At 59.8% G+C, this 18,888-nt stretch overlaps 5 protein-coding genes across 5 annotated transcripts; all 5 read left to right on the forward strand.

The window, feature by feature from the left end:
• Positions 1–743: 743 nt before the first annotated feature.
• Positions 744–4,826, forward strand: LINJ_36_4160 (conserved hypothetical protein; the record flags this gene model as incomplete). The annotated part of the gene is made up of 1 exon (XM_001469581.2): positions 744–4,826. The coding sequence occupies one exon, from the start codon at positions 744–746 to the stop codon at positions 4,824–4,826; it is 4,083 nt and encodes a 1,360-aa protein (XP_001469618.2).
• A 4,089-nt stretch (positions 4,827–8,915) lies between these two features.
• Positions 8,916–10,007, forward strand: LINJ_36_4170 (conserved hypothetical protein; the record flags this gene model as incomplete). Its single annotated transcript, XM_001469580.1, has 1 exon — positions 8,916–10,007. The coding sequence occupies one exon, from the start codon at positions 8,916–8,918 to the stop codon at positions 10,005–10,007; it is 1,092 nt and encodes a 363-aa protein (XP_001469617.1).
• A 2,410-nt stretch (positions 10,008–12,417) lies between these two features.
• LINJ_36_4180 (hs1vu complex proteolytic subunit-like) lies at positions 12,418–13,080 on the forward strand (the record flags this gene model as incomplete). Its single annotated transcript, XM_001469579.1, has 1 exon — positions 12,418–13,080. One exon carries the CDS (start codon positions 12,418–12,420, stop codon positions 13,078–13,080), a length of 663 nt encoding a protein of 220 aa, XP_001469616.1.
• Positions 13,081–14,767: 1,687 nt separating this feature from the next.
• On the forward strand, positions 14,768–16,987 carry LINJ_36_4190 (hypothetical protein; the record flags this gene model as incomplete). The annotated part of the gene is made up of 1 exon (XM_001469578.1): positions 14,768–16,987. One exon carries the CDS (start codon positions 14,768–14,770, stop codon positions 16,985–16,987), a length of 2,220 nt encoding a protein of 739 aa, XP_001469615.1.
• A 1,289-nt stretch (positions 16,988–18,276) lies between these two features.
• On the forward strand, positions 18,277–18,861 carry LINJ_36_4200 (conserved hypothetical protein; the record flags this gene model as incomplete). Its single annotated transcript, XM_001469577.1, has 1 exon — positions 18,277–18,861. The coding sequence occupies one exon, from the start codon at positions 18,277–18,279 to the stop codon at positions 18,859–18,861; it is 585 nt and encodes a 194-aa protein (XP_001469614.1).
• Positions 18,862–18,888: the final 27 nt, after the last annotated feature.

Below are 18,888 nucleotides of genomic sequence, written 5' to 3' on the forward strand. Positions count from 1 at the left end.
GGCCTGACCGCCCACATCCGCAGCGGTGCATCGCTCTGTCCACCCCTACGCCGTAGGTGCGTGACCCTGCCACCACAAGAAGTGGTTTGGCATTGGCAGGGGTATATGGCAGGGATAGGGGGGCTGCTTGGCTTCCTCGCACGCCGTGTGGGGGGCTCTTGAACCCCGAGATACCACACTGAGGTGTAACCCCGTCATTACGAACCAAGAAGAAGCTCAGAATCGAAAAAAAAAATGCTGAATCAGTAGACGCATGATAGGTGGCGCCGACATTGCATCGGCGCCACACACGCAAAGTATAAAGCCCAACGAATGCAGAAGACAGAAGATTGTCGTCGCTGCTTTTGACCAGCTTTCGGGTTCACTGTTCGCACTAGCCCCCATCACGGATGCCTCTCATCTCGCTGCTTCCGCTCCTGCCATTTGCCCTTTTATTATCCTTGCTGCGCGCATCTGCTCACCCTCACTCGGCCTCCACACGCACACACACTCACACTTGCACACCCTCCTCGACTGGGGTCGCGCCACCTCGGCAGTTTTTTGTGCTTCTTTTCCGACTTCACGTCCTGCGCCTCCATCATCATCGCAACACAGCACGTGAAGAGAAGAGCGCTTGCGCGTTCCCACGCTCTTCTGCCTGCGTTCCTTGTCTTCTTGCGCCCGCCTCTGCCTCCCCTCAGCGAGGCAGGTCGCGCATCCAAAGAGCGTCTTCGCTGCTTGCCTAGTTTTGCCTTGGTGCGCGCATGACGTCGCGGGAGCGCGTCACGCAGGCGCGGCACGTGATGCTGCTGTCCAATGATGCACCGGTTTTGAATCGATGCGCTAAGGAGGAAGCCCACCTCAAGCATCGCCTCGCTCAGTCGACTGCCGCCTTCGCGCTTACGGTGCAGAAAAGTCACGCCGCCGCCGCTCGTGAGGAGCGCTCCCGCGAATCGCGACTGCAGGCGCAGTTCACAGCGCTGCTCTCCGGCACACCCGGAGTAGTGATGCCGCCCTTCGTCACGCCCTCGCCCACAGAAGGCTTTACGAATGCTTCAGAGCGTGCCAGCGGCTATGCGGCAACAGGAGCGAATAACCGGTCTGTGCCCGATCACACCACCTGCACTGACGCGACTCTTCTATCATCGCTAGGGCTGAAATCGAGCAGCACTGTGGCTGCCGATGGGAGCGCCACGCCTGCCGCGTCTCTGCCATGTGCGCTGGGCTTCCCGGAAGCCTACGAGTCGAGCGGCTTCAAGTCAGCGATTCACTGGGCCTCCGTGGCGCACGACGAAACTTTTCTCACCGCGTACGGCCCTCGCCGAATTCGCAAAGAGGCCCAGACCAGAGCCATCGCAGGCGCGGGAGGCTCGCCGGCCGCGCGCGAGGCGATGCCGCACAGACTCATGACCTCTGTCGCGTGCTACCTTCTCAACCAGGTGCTCTGCGCCGATGCAGCGGTGTCGGAGCTGTGGCGCGAAAAGCTGCGCCAACCGATCTTCGACGCCATCTTCAGCTCTCAGTCCATTGCGATGGGGCACGAACGGAGTGGTGCGCAACGTAGCGGCAGCCTCGGGGATGCTGCTGTGACGAACGCCATCGTGCACAGAACGCTCGGGCCTGCCTCCTCTCTCCTGTCAGGCACTGCGACCCACTCCGATCCGACGATGTCGTTTCCGCCTCGCACCAACGAGTACGCCACCCGCCACGACTTTGCGTCGCTTCGACTTTGGACAGAGGAGGTGACGTTAGAGCACCTGGAGAAGACGTCCGTGTGCCAACGCGTTCGCAATCTTCAGAACGCCATGGCACGTCGTCAAATAGCCGTTCACCTCTTCCAGCGGCGCGCACACCAGGCAGAGCTACAAGCCGTCTTCACGGTGTGGCGCACCTACACGCAGCAGCGCCGCGCGAGTCGCAGTGCCCTTGAACGCTACTTGGTGAAGCGGAACCACCGCCATGTGGTGGAGACTGTTTTCCTGCGCTGGCGCCGCTTCTCTCTTCGTTCCAAGGTCGAGGCGGTGCAGCGACGCCTGCTGAACATCGCGGCAGATCGCGACTGCGCCGCGCGCAAGCACGCCACCGCGTTGCACGGGTTACAAGACCAACTCGCCAGCGAGCGTCGCCAGCACGTGCAGGAGACCTTTGAGCGAGACACACTGCACGCGCAGATGCTGGAAAGTCACGCTGTGGAGATCGAGGCGCTGCAGCTGATGCTTCAGATGGAGCGGTTGAAGACGGCGCAGTCCGGCAAGTGGGCGATGCGGTGGGAACGCGTTGCGAAGACGTTTCGTCCCGCGAAGCCCTGCCCGGCGGTGCCGCGCCCCATCTGGACGCTTGCTCGTACCCTGCTAAGCGCCGAGGAGGAATTGGCCGCCACGATACTGAAGCGCAGCCGAGATGAGCGAGTGCTGTTGCAGATCCCATACTCGATGATACTGCAGGCGCGGCGGCGGTTGGAGCAGCTGCTGCTGGCGTGGGTGAATGTAATCATGGAGGCGTCGCCGCAGGCATCCACGTGGGTCACTGTCGAGGCCTTCACGCAGGGCCGCAGCTCCCACCCGCGCGGCATATTGCTTTCGCATAAGCAGCCGTCGTCAAGGAAGGCCGCCGCTCGGCGCTCTGGCGCGACAGCCGGTGCCGTAGCAGCAGGCAAAGATGACTCGACGTGCGAGTTCAGCATTTACACACTCATGTGCCTCGTGCGGGAGCTACGCCGATGCTACGCGAAGGCTGGGCTGATCGAAGAGGCGGAAGACTGGGGCACGTCCGACGGCGTCAGCGTGGCCGACTGCTACCAGGAGCTGACACATCTCTTCGCGGCCCAGTCGTGCGGCGGCCTCTACCCGCCACTGCTAGTTCACTGCCCCACCTCGCCGTTCTGGTTCACGCCCGAAGGCGTCTTTGGTGGGCCGGTGTCACACCTGGAGGGGTCGAAACGGCAGAAGCGAGAGCAGCACACCACCTTCACCTGGCTGCTGGCCTCGCTCCTCGTGGGACACATCCAGATTATGCGTATGTTGCCTCTCGCTGACATGGGAGTCCCGCCGGGGCGGCTGCCGATGAAGGGCGCGGCGACGCTGCGATGCAAGCACGAGGCGGAGGTGACGAAGCTGGCTCGAATCAGCTTCCCGAGGCGGTGCGGCGCGCCACCAGCTGGCTCGACCGCGGCACCTCGGGGCACTTCAGTGGTGGCATCGAGCACGTTGCTGCCAAAGAAGCGATCTGTTGCTTTGCCGGCGGCATCGTCCTCGCGGCGCGCCGCCGCGAAGGCTTCCATGGCTTCTGCCGCCGCTGCCGGGGACGTCGAGGGCGCGGGCGTCGCCACCACGGAGATGACCCTGGAGGCGTTGCTGCGAGCACGCTTCAAAGCGACGCATGACAGCACCAGCAGTGACGGTAGGAGGGCATTGGCAGGAAAGGACCTCACAGATGCAGCGGAGGACTCCTTGTCCGACATTGAGGTGTTTCTCGGCATGGTGCCTGCACAACTGCAATCACTCAAGGGAGGGACAGGCGCGAACGGCACCGACGATGAGGACGAGGACGAGGACGGCAGCGACGACGGCGACGAGGATCGGTGGATCAACGGACTGCTCCGCCGGCTTTTCGAAGCCCAGGATGCAGAGGCGCAGCAGCGTCGCACCAAACGTCTGCAAGGCAGCGCGTTTCTCAAGAACGGCGCAGAGGATGGGCACGCACGGTCGGCAGCGGCCACGCCCGCGTCTGCGCTTGGCGACAACGAAGAGGGCGAGGGTGGCTCGAGGGACAATGACGCCGCCGCTGCCGCGGACACTGCGAGCACCATTTATGGCAACCTCCTGAAGAGTACCGTCGTTCTCACAGGAGATCAGCTGCGGCTGCTGCGCTCCCTGCCGGGTCGCAGCCATGCGTTTGACACGCTCCGCCCCATTGCCATTGCTCAGCCGGAGGCTGCTTCAGTGGTAGTAGGGCTCTCGAAGGACCACTCCAGCACTGCAAGTTACGCCTCTGCGGCCCCTCTCTACTCGTTCCTGCTCAACACCCTGGACGACACAGTGGCTCGGCAGCAGTGGAGTGGGCTGGCGCGCGTCGTGACGTCGCTGGTGGTGCGCTTTCATGTGCTTGACGAGTCCGAGGACGCCGTGCGACAGGCTGCAGTGCTGACGCCGGAGGAGGAGGAATCTGAGGAGCTGAGAAGCGGGAGTGTGTCACGGCGAAGCCCGGCGGAGCGCGCTGGGGGCTCGCCCCCCCTTTCGACCACTCGACTGCCTCCAGTTTCTGTAGGCTGCGCCCCTTCCGTGGCTGCAGAGGGCAAAGGCGGCGACGGCGCTGCAGTCATGGCAAGCCCAAGGAGTGGTGGCCGAATTGCCGCGCAACTGGTGCCTGCGGCGCCACCGCAGCGGCCCCAGCCGCCGCCGTTTCCGTCGACGACTCACGGGGCGCAGCGGCGTCTACCCAGAGCACACAGCCCCCCATGCGTGAGCACGGCTTTGGACACAGGAGCGGCATTGTCGCAGAGAGCGGCAGAGCCTGGCGTGCCCGTTCTCTCGAGACCTAAACCGTTTGACGTGCAAGGCGCAACCGCAACCGCAGCGCAGCCGCCGGCCACAGCTGTCACTTCCATGACGCTGGGCGAGGAACTGCGCCGCCGCGGGGCCTACCAAACGAACTCCGCACGGAAAAGCTTCAGCTTCAGCTCGCCGATAGATTTATCCGCGCAAGGAGCTCAATCACCTGAACCGAGTAGCTCCGCCGCTCCTCCGATCAGCACTGAGGCATCAGAGCCGATGGCACCGCCGCCGTCCGAGGAGGTACACACACCAGTGATCCCCGCCGCGGTCCTGTTTCCTTCGCAGGGGGATTGACACGGTGTGGAGGAGTGCACGACGGAATCGGCTGAGTACAGTGCACAAATGACATCAAAGGATGGCAATGCCTTTCGTCCGCCCATGACGGCAAACGCCGGTGCCACAGCCGGTACCGCCTACGGGATTCGAACCGACGCCTCTGCTGAGGTGCTGGCGGGGCGAACAAGGCGCTGGACATGCAGCCTTGCAGATTTCCGTGCTCCCGTCGCCCGCATGGTCGTATGGGACGGCGCAGTGGCCTTCGGAATGCATGCCAGAAGAATATCCGGCTGCACTGGTGCACGCCAGCGGTGCATTTCGGAGGCCCACGCGCACGCCTCCACACTTCCGCCGTCTAAGCTGTCGCGGTTGCCCCCTCACCCCCTGTTATCGTTGACCCCTTCCATGCTCTCCACGCCAATCTCAAGCAGGTTTCTGCCGCCGGTGTCCTGGCGTGCGAGACACTAAACACCAGCGATGGCCCTATCCTCCGCGAAGGTCAGTTTCCTGGCAATCGGGAACATGTTGTCGCTGCGGCGGGCATTGCCCGTGGCCAATGCCTTTTCCTTGTTACATCCAAACAAATACTGCTTGACCGCCACGGGTACCTACTCCATCCCGCAGCGAAACTCCACCCTGCAGATCCCGCGACCTTCGACTCTCCCGGCAGCGGCACCTGTCTTGGGGTGTTCTTCAGACCCCATGACGGCGCCGTAGCATCCCTAAAACTCGCTGCGCCCACTTGTTCGCGCCAATCCGCCGCAGTAGTCAGGTTTCGGGGCGAGACGCAAACACCGCTTCCAAAGGAAAGCCGCGAGCAGTGTGACGCCGCGTGCGTCCACCACCTGCTCTGCACCTTTCGCTTCCCCTGTGTCCAAGTCCAGCCAATTTACGGCGTCGCCAAACCGTCTTTCTTTTTGTGTTCGCTGCGTGTGTGCTGCGTCATTGAACCTTTTCTCCCCGAGACCTTCACGTTGCTCACCACGAGATCACCACTTCTGCTTCTCTCCTTTTTATTCGCTGACTTTCCCATGCCCAGCCGATGTACCGTGTCTGTTTGTGTTTCTCTCTCTAGGCGCACTTGGTTGTCACTCACCCCCCCGCCTCTTGTTGCCCCCTCCACCCTCCGCCCTCGCTTTCCTCCCTTCACACACGCGCGCGCTCTCAGCGCCTTTGGATGTACGACAGAAGTATTTTCCTTGGAACTACACGATGCACGCATCAGTGATGAGTCGGTGACTCTTTCTCGTTTCTCAGCAGTATGCTGCCAATGCTGCTGCCGCGTCCGTACTCTAGTCTCCATTCGCTGTTCACCTGCCCCCCTTTTTCTACCCACATGCAGCGAAATGCTAGCGTATGAAAACGCTCGCGTGAGCAAGGGCGTGAAACGGACCGACACCGAGAACCGTGGCGTCTACAAGATGCAAAGAGATGCCTGACCCACTATCCATCGTGCCACGGGAAAGCCAATGCTGGATGCACACGGTAGGAGTGCGCTTAGCGTGATAGGGCGATAGGGCGCGATGACGTGCGTTGCAACGACCGCACCCGACTCGCTCTGTCGCCGCCACGTGATGCCCCTCACTTCTCTTCTTGCTTCCAAGCCCCTTCCCCCTTCGCCGTCTGAGTCATCGACACCGACGGCCTTCCGCCACCATCTGTCGGCCACGTGATCTCTGCGTGCTTCTCTTTCCGTTCTCTCTCTCACTCGCTCGTTCTTTCGTTACCTTTTCACGCATGTCCTCGGTGGGCTTCACCCTGTTTTTTTTCTGTTGTTGTTGTTGCCTCACCTCTGATTCCCACCTAGCGTAGATGATCGGGCACACACACACACACACACACACACACAGCAGCAGCAGAGAACACGATCAAGGCAGATATCGACTAGGTGGGCACACCCTGATAGGGAAACATATATGATTTTTCTTGTTCTGCTAAGGGCGTCGTTTACGCTTTTCCGTGTGCCGCTGAGAAGTTTCCCTACCATCACCACCAGACACAGAGACGCTGTAGAGCGATAGGACGCAGACGGATAGAATGGTGAAAAAGAGTAGTGATGCGGAGGACGAGCTGGCGCAGCTGCAGGTGCCGGCGCACCCTTTGCCTGGCGCGCGACTTGTGGCCGCGTCGTACACACCCTCCGACACCGTGATGGCGTCAGACAGTAGTGGCGGTGCTGCGCAGGCTGCAAAGGTCGGCAAACTGCGAGAGCGCATCAAACCCTATCCCGTCGCCGGCAGCAGGCCTGGGCACGGCGGCGTACTGGCGGACATCGAGCGACGACGCGCGCGTGACGTGCGCCGCACTTTGCGAGTCGCCGAGGCTGCAAAGCGAAGGCAGCAGAACCGCATCATTGCCATGGCGCTTGCACTCATCGCAGCGCTTGGCGTGGGCCTCTTGATATTTTCGCGGTTTGTGTGAGATGAATGGCTTCAGCTCGTTTTGTGCCTCCCTTTCGTGCCTCCCCGGATCCTTCCGATGTACGACGCCCGCGTCGTCCAGAGTGCTCTTCGCGGTGCGTGCGTGTGGTTCTTACTATCGGCTTGCGAACTGCAAGCTATCGCACAGCGTACGTTTTTTTTTTGTTCGAAGTATGCGTGTACAGCGGCACATTGCACGGCTTTGACTATTCACAGAATCAGCGAACACACGCACATCCCATTAGACGTAGATTGAGGGCGAAGAGGGTTATGAAGGAAGACAATATTAGATGACGTGCGCGCCATCCCTCCGCTGTCGCCTTGAGCCCCCTTTCGCACCCTCTTTCTCCTCGGTCATCTGCGTCTTTTACGACCTTTCTCTTACGCCCCTCCTCCTATACATTGACTGGTGCGCCGCTTCCCCTTCTCGCTCGCGCATGCACCGCTTCTCTGTGGCGATAGGCCAGCTGCGCATCAGGCGATGCGGCGCGGTGACGGTGCCAAACCAAGCAGAGAACGGAGCGCACGATGGAGCTTCGTTTTGCTGCCTATCAGATGCACGCGCCTGCTCTCGCGCCTGTCTGCTTCGCCGCACTCCTCCATTCTACTTTCTCTCGCCCGGTTTCACTTTCTGCGAAGTCGGCGCAAGGAAACTAGACGGTGCCACCAGAGGTCACTGTGATGTGACGCTGAAGATACAGAAAACAATACTTACCTCATGTCCTTTCCCACCACGTGTTGTTGGAGCTTGCAGGCCCGCGGCAAGAAGGGCTCTCTGGCTGTTGCCTACTGCCCTTCTCCCTCTCCCTCTTTCGTCCAATTTCGTGATTCAGCACTGCTTTGCTGCGCACCTCACCTCATGCTGCGAGGAGGAGGAGTGAAGGGGAGGACGCGCCTGCAGCGCTTGATCGGTGTGAACGCAAAAAAAAAACGCCTTTTTCGCCTCTACCTCCTCGCTTCCTTTTTGCGCCCGTGTCTGTTTTCCACCCACGCGCACCGCCTCCATCCCCCCTCTCCCTACACCTCGGCACGCATACACACGCCCGCTCTGCTATAAGGGCCGACAGTCCGGGTCAACAACAACACAAAGGAAACGCGTAGGAACTGGAAAAAAAAGTAACAGCAAGAAAAAGAGACTACACGGCACATCACAGGACAGGAGAGGCGTTCTCGATTTCATACGTGTTGCCTAGAGTCACCGGCGAGCCGAGGCTTTTGGACTGATCCCAAGTCCTGTGTGACGCTTATCTTGGTGACGTGCTTGATCAAGGCCTCGCATCCTTCTGTGTGTGCGTGCGTGCGTGCGTGCAGAACGAGTTGAAGAGGAGACGCACCTTTTTTTTGCAAATCAGAGCGTCTTGCATTCCCCTGATCAGCAGCTCGACACCCACACTGCAGCTGCTGCAGTGGCCGCTCTTCCTGCACCTGTTCCCTAGACTCGCGTAACTAATTCCACGGACGCGGTGGCAAACCGACCGCTGTCCTTCACTCCGCTCGCGCACCTCTCTCTTCTCTCTCCGTCGCTTCGTCCTATTCCATAGACGTAATTCAATCATTCGTGTAGGTGCTACTTTTTTTTGTGTGTGCTCCTTTGCGTGAGTGCTCCCATTGACGTGGGCTCGAGCCATCTGGCAGTGCACCGGGGCATGCGTACGCAAGCCCAAGTTAGGTTTCAACTTGGTGCATAATGGCGACTACATCGTCCTCCGCGGCGAGCGAGACTGCCGTGCGCACGGCGTGGTTCGACGCAATCGATGCGACAGCCGCCATGACAAGTACGGAGCCGCTGCAGCCCGCGGCGGAGTACACAGCCGACTCCTACCTGCCCCCCCTCTCTCTGGCCGGAGACCAGGCGGACTTCTTTGCGCAGCTCCGCGACCTCGACAGAGGATTTGCCGAGGCTGCCCCGTCGCTGTTCCTTCCACAAATGACGTTAGAGGAGGCTTGCCACGCAAAACCGAGCTTCTACCAAACCTTCCGCGGTGAGCGGGAGATCACGGAGACGACGTTTCAGCCACTGCCACTGAAGCAGCGCGATGAGGCCGGACAAGAGGCCGATGGATCGGCGGTGAATGGCCGCCACGGTTCTCGCAGGCGTCGGCAGGAGGCGCCGGCGCAGTCACGCGGCACAGCCCCGCTTTATGGTGGCTTTCTAGGTCAAGAGGCGATGTCACCGAGCACGGCGGTTCAGCGAAAGCCAGACTTCATGCCAATCATCCTCGTTCCCTCCGCTGCCACGGCTCCTCTGCAGCTCATGAATATCAAGCAGTTCCTGGAGCACGGCGCCTACGTCGATCCCGCTACCTTGTACGTTGATCTCGAGACCGGCATCGTCAACATTCGCGACTCCAAGCCGCGCTCGGTGATAGTGAAGCCTGGCAGCTTCCACGACCCACACAAGTACCACGTTGCCTTTCGCCAGTTTCGCGTCGTCGACGACCCGGACGAGGTGGACGATTGGTCGCAGGTGTGTGGTTGCATTGTAGAGGGCAAGCTGTGGCAGCTGAAAGGCTGGTACCCACACGAGCAGCCACAGTCGCGGCACCCGAGCCGCCTCTTTTCGCGCATTCGGGCCTTCTTAGCGTACTTCGAAGAGGACAAGGTGCCTCCGCAGTGCCGTGAGTGGAATGTGCAGAGTCTTGCCTTGACGCGTAACCTGCTGAAGGACCAGGTGCACATCGCACTTGCCTCGCAGTTCTGGGAACAGCTCTATACCTTTCTAGATGAGCACCCGATGTTCTCCCGGTACACGATCCCACTCACAGACGAGCGCCTGTAGTGTCAAACCGGGTGGTGTTGGTGTGGCCGTGTGCATGCGTGCATGTGTGTGGGTGGCGTGGGCGACGGTATCGGCGTTTATTTATTTGTATCCGTTGCCGCGCGGAGACACGACAGGAAGGGAATGACAAGACGATGTCGTGTGGGTGCACCCGCCTACACTCTTTGTGCTGGCCCATGGGCGTGTTTGCTGTACGCTTCTCTCTTCGTTTTTGGTTCTTTTGGCTGGCTCCCGCTCGCTGCCTCCATCCCCCTTCTCTCATGTTTCTCGTGTAGCGCCGGCTAGAGGGAAGGGGGTGGCTCGAAGGCGGCGACGGCAGGCCGCTGGCAGGACAGAAAGGGAGAGAGCGTGACTTCTCCTGCTGGGTGCCTGCGTATGTAGAGGGGGCGGCGGTGGATGCGCTCGTGTAATACGGCACCTCGTTTTTGCTTGTCTCAGTTGTCTTGGCCATTGCCACGAGGGTTCGACCAGAAAGAGCGTGTGTGTGTGTGGGGGGGGGGGCAAACCATATTGAGCCCAAAGGGTCCACCGGAAACGGAAGGACACCACCACCAAGCACAGCTAAGCGCATGCACACAGACAGAAAGAGTAAACGAACAACAAAAAATAACTGAGAATCGCCAACGATCGAGAACCTTAAACGTATGCTGCCTTCTACTCTCCTCCACCCGCCCATCCACCACCACCCCTCTCCCCCTCATGAGCGCCTTACATTTCTTTTCGGTGCACCTTGCTCGCCACATCTTTTTCATGTTTTTTTTTTCTCTTGTGATCAGAATAAGCAAGAAGGTAAGCGATAGGCAGAGGGGAGGTTGGGAGCGAGGACGGCGGCCATATATGAAAGCGGATGGGAAGCGAACGCAGCCAAAAAGAAAAAAACAGATTGGGCAGCAGACGCGACGGACACACTCCCTCTATGTCTCTTGTTTATCTCTGTATTCCACAGGCCGCTTTCCCTTTTTCCTCATTTGCCTCTTCTCCTCTCTTTCTCTATCCCCATTACCACAGTTTTCACGCTGTGTGTGTGTGTGTCTTGGTGGGCACGTTCGCGTTTCTCATTGCTGCGCTGCGCCTTTGATGACCATCTCTACTGTCTTTTTTTTTGTGTGCTGTTTGGTGTTCGTTCTTTGGCACCGCCCTTTGCAGGCTCTGATTTCTTCGACTCTTTCTGTGGGCGTAGTGCGCTCGCAGGCGCACATGTGTGCGCGTATGCATCTGCTCTCTCTCTCTCTTTGCGAGTCTTCACGAAACTCTCGTCAGTGTAGCAGCGGCCCCGCCGAACTTTTTCGTCGTGGGATTTCACTGCAGTACTTTGATTGCCAGCGCATGCACATCGTCAGGATCGAAAGGAAACGCGCACCAAATGCGTGAGGAAGACGGTTGGCGGCACTCATGGTGATGAAGAAGTGACGTTCTGTGTCTGTTTTTTTTTTCGGCGTATGCGTGCAACGCCGGTGAGGAGGTGTGATGTCGCCACCGTTGAAGATTGCATGATTTGTCTTGCTTCATTGGTTTGAGTGTGTCGGGTGAGCGGATTCTGCGCTAGGTTTTTTCCTTTCCCCCTTGAAGCCCCTCCCTCCCCACTATCGCAGTGATGCCGTTCATAGTGCGCTTGGTGTAGTAGGTTTTCGCTGTGTGACCCATTGTGAAGCGCGTGTCTATGCGCGTGTGAGCCCGCAGCTGTCTGCTCCACTCTGAACGAGCGACCGTAAAAGCAAGTATGCATACCGTTTTTTTTTTTCGCTCCTGAACACGAAGGTTTCGGCGAAGAAATGCAAGAAAAGGTGATGTGCCATCCCAATCGAGGACGGCGGGCTCAGCAAGGCGGATTACAAGTGTTTGTTGCGGTTTGTGCTCGTCGCTGTTCAAACGTGGAGGCGCTCTCGCGTCATCGACGGCGCCTCGAGCCTATGGCCTCTTGCACGTACTTGCGAGCGTCAACGGCGGGAGCGGGCCAGATGACCTCGAAGTCGGTTGAACTGGTTGAGCTTGGGCGGTTGTGTATGAGCAGTGGTGAGGTCCGGCGTGATTAGCGTTGCTAAGCGAAAGGAAAAGGATCCCAGGCAGAAGCGCACACAGCCAGTGTTGCTTGCGCAGCACTTGACCCCCTCACTTCAGCACACAAGGGGCTGTGCGCTAAAGCTTTCTTCAGGTGAAACTGCATCTCAACCCGCTTCTCTGTACCTCTATGTCTAACCTTTTTGCGCTTCGATCCATTATGCACATGCATGCCTTCCGCCTCTCTCGCTCAAGCACACAAACATACAAGCTTCAATCAGTGATCACAGCTTGAGAGGATTGCGCGCGTACAGAGACTCGGACAGGAAGCAGCGAGCACAGACAACAATCAAATTGACTCCACGTTATACCCCCCTCCACACACACACACACACACATCCTTTAGCCGAGAATGTTCCGTCGTCTTGCCACCCGCTCCACGTCCTTCGTGACGGGGGCCGCCGTGCAGGCGCGTCACACCACCATTCTTTCTGTGCGAAAGGGCAACAAAGTAATCCTTATTGGGGACCGTCAGGTGACCTTGGGCGAGCGTATTGTGGCGAAGAGTAGCGCCTGCAAGCTGCGCAAGCTCAACGACAACGTTGTAATTGGCTTCGCCGGCAGCACGGCGGACGCTTTTGCGTTGATGGAAAAACTGGAAAACAAGTTGAACGACTTTCCGGAGCAGCTGTCTCGCGCCGCGGTGGAGCTGGCAAAGGACTGGCGCACCGACCGCGCCCTCCGCCGCCTCGAGGCATCCCTCATTGTGTGCAGCAAGGAGGAGACGTTGGAGATTGATGGGCAGGGCAACGTAATCACCCCTGAGGCTGACGGCATCATCGCCATTGGCTCGGGTGGCACGTATGCCAAGGCGGCGGCTCGTGCGCTTATTGACGTTGACGGCTATGATGCAGAACGCATCGCGCGCAAGGCGATGAGGATTGCCACCGACATCGATGTCTTCAGCAACAGCAACTGGGATGTGGAGATCTTGACGCGTGAGGAAGAAGCGGTAAAGAAGGAGGAGGCGGAGAAGGCGGAGAAGGCGCAGAATGAGGCGCAGAGCAAGGAATAGAGGAAGGTGTAAGAGTGTGCTCGTCTTAGCGGTTGGCGTGCAGCGTCGTCCCTTCTTTGCAGCACCATCAGCTTTCCGTATTGTAGCGCACGCCAGCGCACGGCCCCCGCTTCCTCGTGCATCTCGCTACCGTGGCAGTCGCACTTCCGTGCGAACCATTTTTTTTGTCCGTGTTCTTTGTGTTCTTCCTCTGTTGAGGTGCTGCCGGTGTTTCTGTCGTTGTTGGTAAGGCATAACATAATCCCCACCCTCCCCCGGCTCTGTGGTGTCGGCTTTGAGTGCTGCTGACGCCAGCGCCGTTTCGCACCCCCGCCTGCTGGGATCGGCGGTGAGGGTGCGGAGAACGCAAAGCGACTTCCGCGGGGCAGAAGGCGATACCTGCAACGGCTCCGCCTAATCAAGGAGAAGCGGTGGCGGCCACGCACAGGATTCTGTCGCGTGCACAAAATGTGCGGCTGTTGCACAATCTTTCCGGCAACCGCCGTTGCTGCTATCGCCTCCGCGTCGGCGGGCTGCTTCGCTTGCTGCACACCCCCGCCCTCATGCCCCCCTCCTCACCCACCCACCCCCACAGGCACACACGTGTATTCTGCGTTTGTTCTCTCTTACGCTCTTCTTCTCATTTTTCCTCGTCACTGAACTCGCGAACCAGAGCATCGTTGCCGCTGCTCACGCTTCGGATTGCACCTCTCCTTTCTCTCTCTCGCTGTTTCGCTTTCCTCTCCCCCTCCCCACCCGCTTTCGCGATCCCGCCGGCACGTAAATGGCTTAGGTGGCAAAACACAAACACGCATACACGAACCGCCTTTCCGGTGTCCCTCCCTGTCGCGCACTTCTTCGCACAGGCTTCCACGGCAAGGAGCTGGCAAACACACACTGGCGTTAACAACAACGGAAACGAAAAGGAAAAGGCATCGTCAAGAAGTGAGCACACGGAAGTGGAGAAGGGAAGGGGTGGGAGTATCTCTCAGCATCCGCAGCGCGCCCGCACACACACACACACACACGTGCAAAGAGGAGGAAAGCGAGGTACCTGCGGCAATTGGCAAAGGAAAACACCCAAGCAACAACAGGCAGTGTCTCGATAAGGAGGGAGGGGAGCGACGACGACGAAGGGACGTCTCGCATTTTTCGCCGTTGCAGCAGGCGTTCTGTGCCTCTGTGCGCCGATCTTGAAGCTTCTTTTGTGTGTGTGTGTGTGTCTTTTGATTTGCTTTGCAGCGTGGTACTCCTTCTTCTACGTTACACGCGACTTTCTTTTACATGCTCTTAACATGCACTTAACAGTAACCGACTCGACTAATAAAAAGACACAGACAGACGCACTCACACGCCTGCTCCTCACCCGTCGCCTACACCCCGCACACCCACCCCTGTTACGTTGTGCTCGCTTTCCATCGCCGAGTCGGCGTACGTTTCAGCCGTTGGTGCCCTTCCCTCCCTCTCTCCTCTCCCCTTTTGTGTCTGCTCTTAGGCAGTGGCAGTGCAAGTGTGACGGAGTAGGGTAGGTGACTAAGTTCGCCGGCGTCCACGTGTGTGGCTCCGAGAGCTCCACTCGCACATACACCACACGAAGCAGCGCCTCTCTCGACGGACACTACTTGAGGATAAGTTGCTGATTTTCTCTCGCTTGTCCTCACCCCCGTTGCCCTCACCCCCTTTGCCCTCACCTGCTGCACTGTCGGCGATGGGGCGAATCGACTCCTCTTGTGTCGCTGCCACGGTGACGCCTAGCAAGGTCGGCGCATCGTCGTCTTGTCCCGGCACGGCGACAAGCACTGGCAAGATAGACGAGCCTGCTTCTCGCGCCGCTGCCCCGCAGGGCCGGGCGCAGCGATGTGGCCGAGCGCGACCCGCCCAGATGCACAACAGCCTCAGTGCGGGGATGTGTGATAACCAACAGCAGCACGCCGCAGGCGTTTGGAAGTTGATTGCAGGGCCGCAGAGCGCCTCCACGACTCCGCCGCCGCTCGTGATGGGTGACGGCACAGGCGGCGAGGATCATGCGCAGGCTGCCCACACCGGCGTCCGGTGGACTAAGCACGCGTGGGAAAAGGGCAACGACTGCCCTGCGGGTAGCGCGTACGGGTCTTTTGTAGGCGCGCCGCTGCGCAGGCTGCCGCCAACGCCTCCGTTCCCTGGTGTGCGTCTTCCCGCCTGGTGTCGGTCCGCGTCGGCGACGGCGTATCCGCTCTCCGAGGATGGCCTCACAAACGAGCTGCTGGACTTCTTCTATTATCTGCAGTTGACCTCCCATGAGGAAGCGGCACGGGAGCGGCTGCTTGGCTACGTGCAGGCGTGCGTGGCGAAGTTGTGGGGCCCCTGTAAACCGGGGAGCGAAGCCGAGGGAACAGCACAGGTGATGCTGTACGGCAGCTACGCTCTAGGGCTTTCTCTTCCAAGCAGCGACATTGATCTTGCCCTGACTTTCCCGGCCGAGGAGCAGGTGGACGTCGCGACCATTGCAGTTGAGGAAAGGAGTGGGGATCGCGCTCTCCTGGCGCCGGCGGTCTCGAAGAAACGCCAGGCGCTGCACCTTGAGCGGCTCCACGATCTTGCCGAGCAGCTGCGGAACTCTGCGACGTTTCCCGAGTTGGAGGTAGAGGTGTATGATCAGTGCCGTGTGCCGCGCATTCATCTACGAGACAGGACTTGTGGTGGCGTGTCGTGTGACATCAACAGCTCCTTCGCCTCAGCACGCATCGCCCGCATCGTGGCGCGGCAGCGGCTATGGCTACAGGACTCCCCGCTCGCGGCGTTCCTCGTGCGCGTCACCAAGGCAGCCGTGAAGCAGTGGGGCCTCCACGAAGTGTTCTGGGGCGGCGTCGCCTCCACTGCGCTGTACTGCCTAGTGCTCCGCTTCCTCGCCCAGATGGAACAGCTTTGCCGACACGCGCAGGTGGAGGAGAATTTGTCTCCACCGCGCTACGCGGAGGCCGCCGCCGCGCATGTCGCAACGCAGCTCTCTTCGTTGGCTTGTTCGTCACCGTTGTCTTCACCACAACTCTCCATGCCACACCCAGCCAACGAGTCTTTCGCAGCGTTTACCCCAGTTCCAGCCGGCACGGCTTCCACTGCTCGCGGCCTCAACAGGCTAAGCGCGGCGGCAGCCGTTCCTTCATATGTACCCAGCTGGGTTGTGAATAGCAGGAAGCACGACTTGAACAAGTCGTCGTCCTTGTGCGATATGGACAAGAACAGCGCGCTGTGCCCTGTCAGTTTGACCGCTTGCTCCCTTTCCGATTGGAGCACGATGAGCAGCACGTGCGACGAGGATAGGGAGGCGGACGACGAGGTGGATGGCTACACGCAGGCGGGTCTCACGCGCACCTCCGGCGCCACCACCACTGCGACTACGCCGATCTCTCGCACCGCGGCGAGCACACCGATGCCGGCTGCAAGCGAAGCGCATGAGGGAGGCACAGCGACCGCATCGAGTGCCTTGGCACCACCAGTGAGCGTCAATTCTGCTGCGCTTCGCGAGGGCGTGTTTCCCAGTGCGGATGGACTTACTCAGATCGCGCGATCACGGTATGGCGCGTCGCCAGCGCGTCTACTGCTGAAGCTGTGGAAGTTTCTTTCTGCCGACGCTTTTGCGAACGGGTATCAGGTAGCAGATGCCTTTGGAGATGACGCGGTGTGGTGCGACTGCGGCGAGGCGGGCGACTCGGCCGCGCTACCAAAGCAGCTTCCGCTCATGGCGTCGCTTGAACTGGCCACGATTGCGGGCATGAGCAGCGCCGACCTCTCCGCTGCATCTTTTCGGCTTCCTGAGCTACTGGCACTCTTTCGCCACTCGAGCACGTCACTGGAGAGCATGCTCCGGTATCAGCGCTACCCGCGGCGCACCGTGCCAACGATGCTCTCTACCATCTTTGTCGACCCTCGGCTGCCGACTAACTCTTGAAGGAGCGTGGTGGCGCTGTGCATCTGTTCTCTTCTTTCACTGAGCTCGTCGTGATCATGAGGTTACACCTCAGTGTGGTATCTCGGGGTTCAAGAGCCCCCCACACGGCGTGCGAGGAAGCCAAGCAGCCCCCCTATCCCTGCCATATACCCCTGCCAATGCCAAACCACTTCTTGTGGTGGCAGGGTCACGCACCTACGGCGTAGGGGTGGACAGAGCGATGCACCGCTGCGGATGTGGGCGGTCAGGCCGTGGATGTGGCGGCGTCGGAGCGGCCCGCGACAGTGGGCAGGACTGTGCCATCCATATGCTGAGGCAGAGGGTCCGCGTGACGTGAGCGTATCCCACCCGGCCTCTCGCTGCCGGCTGGTGGGGAGCCTGAGTGTGTCCCCCCGAGAGGGCGGGACCCGGCGGCGGCTGGCGAAGCGGGCGGGTGTGTAGAGTTTGGGGCAGGGGTCGCGCTCAGGTGGCTGAGCCGGCACATTGCTGCAGCACGTGTGTCTACGCCTGCATCGCACCACGCAGAGGGGCCTGCCACATGCCGGGGTACTTGAGCGGAGTTGACGTCTTGCTCTCTGGCAGAGAAATGGGCACGCTGAAAGTGTCTCTGTGACCTCGTTGTTTGCGTGAAGTTTCGTCGCGTGTATAGCGGTCCCACGAGCAGCCTCGTTTGAGGAGTCGGTGCGTGTGTGTGTGTGTCTCTCTTTGCTTCTGTGTGCGATTCACAATCTCGTTGTCGACTATAGCCGGACAACGGCAAAAAGAATGCAAGGAAGCACAGCAGCAGCACCAACAAAAATGTTTTTGTGTGTGTAGGGCGGCTTCTCGCTGTGTGATCCGGTGAGCGCTGTCGCGTGTGCTGTTCAAAGAGCATCGGCTGCCGAGCACAGCACTGGTGTGTGTGGGGGTGGGTAGGGTTGGGGGAGCCGCCCTCTCCCCCGTCTCGCTCACGCACACATGCGCTTCTCTCTCCTCTGCGTGGTGCTGCCTTTCCGATTCTTCCATCTTCCTCTCGCCCCCACCCCGCACGTCTATTTCCGCTGCCCACCCTCCACTTCGCTGGGGTGCGCTTTGCAGGATCGCTTGAGCTTCCCCCTCCGCCCCCCGTCCTCCCGTTGTATCTTCCCCGTAGGTGTGGCACCGCTCATGGCTGGTGAACAAGCAGTAGAGATCCATCGCGCGTACACACGCACACCGATCCGCGCGTGCACAGAGAGATATAACGTGTGTGCTTTTGTGTTTTCATTCCTCTATTCCTGCTGAAGTGTCTCATCTTCTCCCCGTCGCAGATGCCTATTCATCAATATGAAGGCTGGTCGTATGAGCGGCTGCGGCAGCAACGCAACCGAGCCCACTTCTTGCTCGAGGATCCGTACCGCTACGTGACGGTGCTGCTGATATCGAAGCCGGGCAGGCCAGAGGAGCTCAAGTGCATCGATAGTCCCTGCTACCACGCCGCTGGCCCATTAGGCGAGGGTGACATCGTGGAAATCGAGGATCTGCTCTGTCTGCGCTGCCCGTGGCACCGGTATCTAGTGAACATCGAGAACGGGGAAGAGATTCTGCTCAAGGTGGACCCGGCCTCCGAGCAGGGCGCAGGAATGGCCGGCCGCCACGCTGCCTTGCCCACATACCCGATGCACTTTGCCGATCCGTCCGCCGAGGGCGTCACGGTGGTACACGGAGAGAAGGTTCAGCGAGTGCACCGTGCGTGGCTTGAGGAAACCACGGGCATCCTGTCCATCGAGGTGGCGGAGGAGGCGGTCATGCGCCAGCATCCCGTTAAATCTGACAAGCCGGCCGGCAACGTAAAGAATGGCGGCATCTGCATGCAGATCTTCGACATTAAGTCACGGGGTCTCGACAAGTTGTGAACATGTCTGTGTATGCGTACGTGTGTG

Source organism: Leishmania infantum, chromosome 36, assembly GCF_000002875.2.
Source record: "Leishmania infantum JPCM5 genome chromosome 36".
NCBI classification, from domain to species: domain Eukaryota; phylum Euglenozoa; class Kinetoplastea; order Trypanosomatida; family Trypanosomatidae; genus Leishmania; species Leishmania infantum.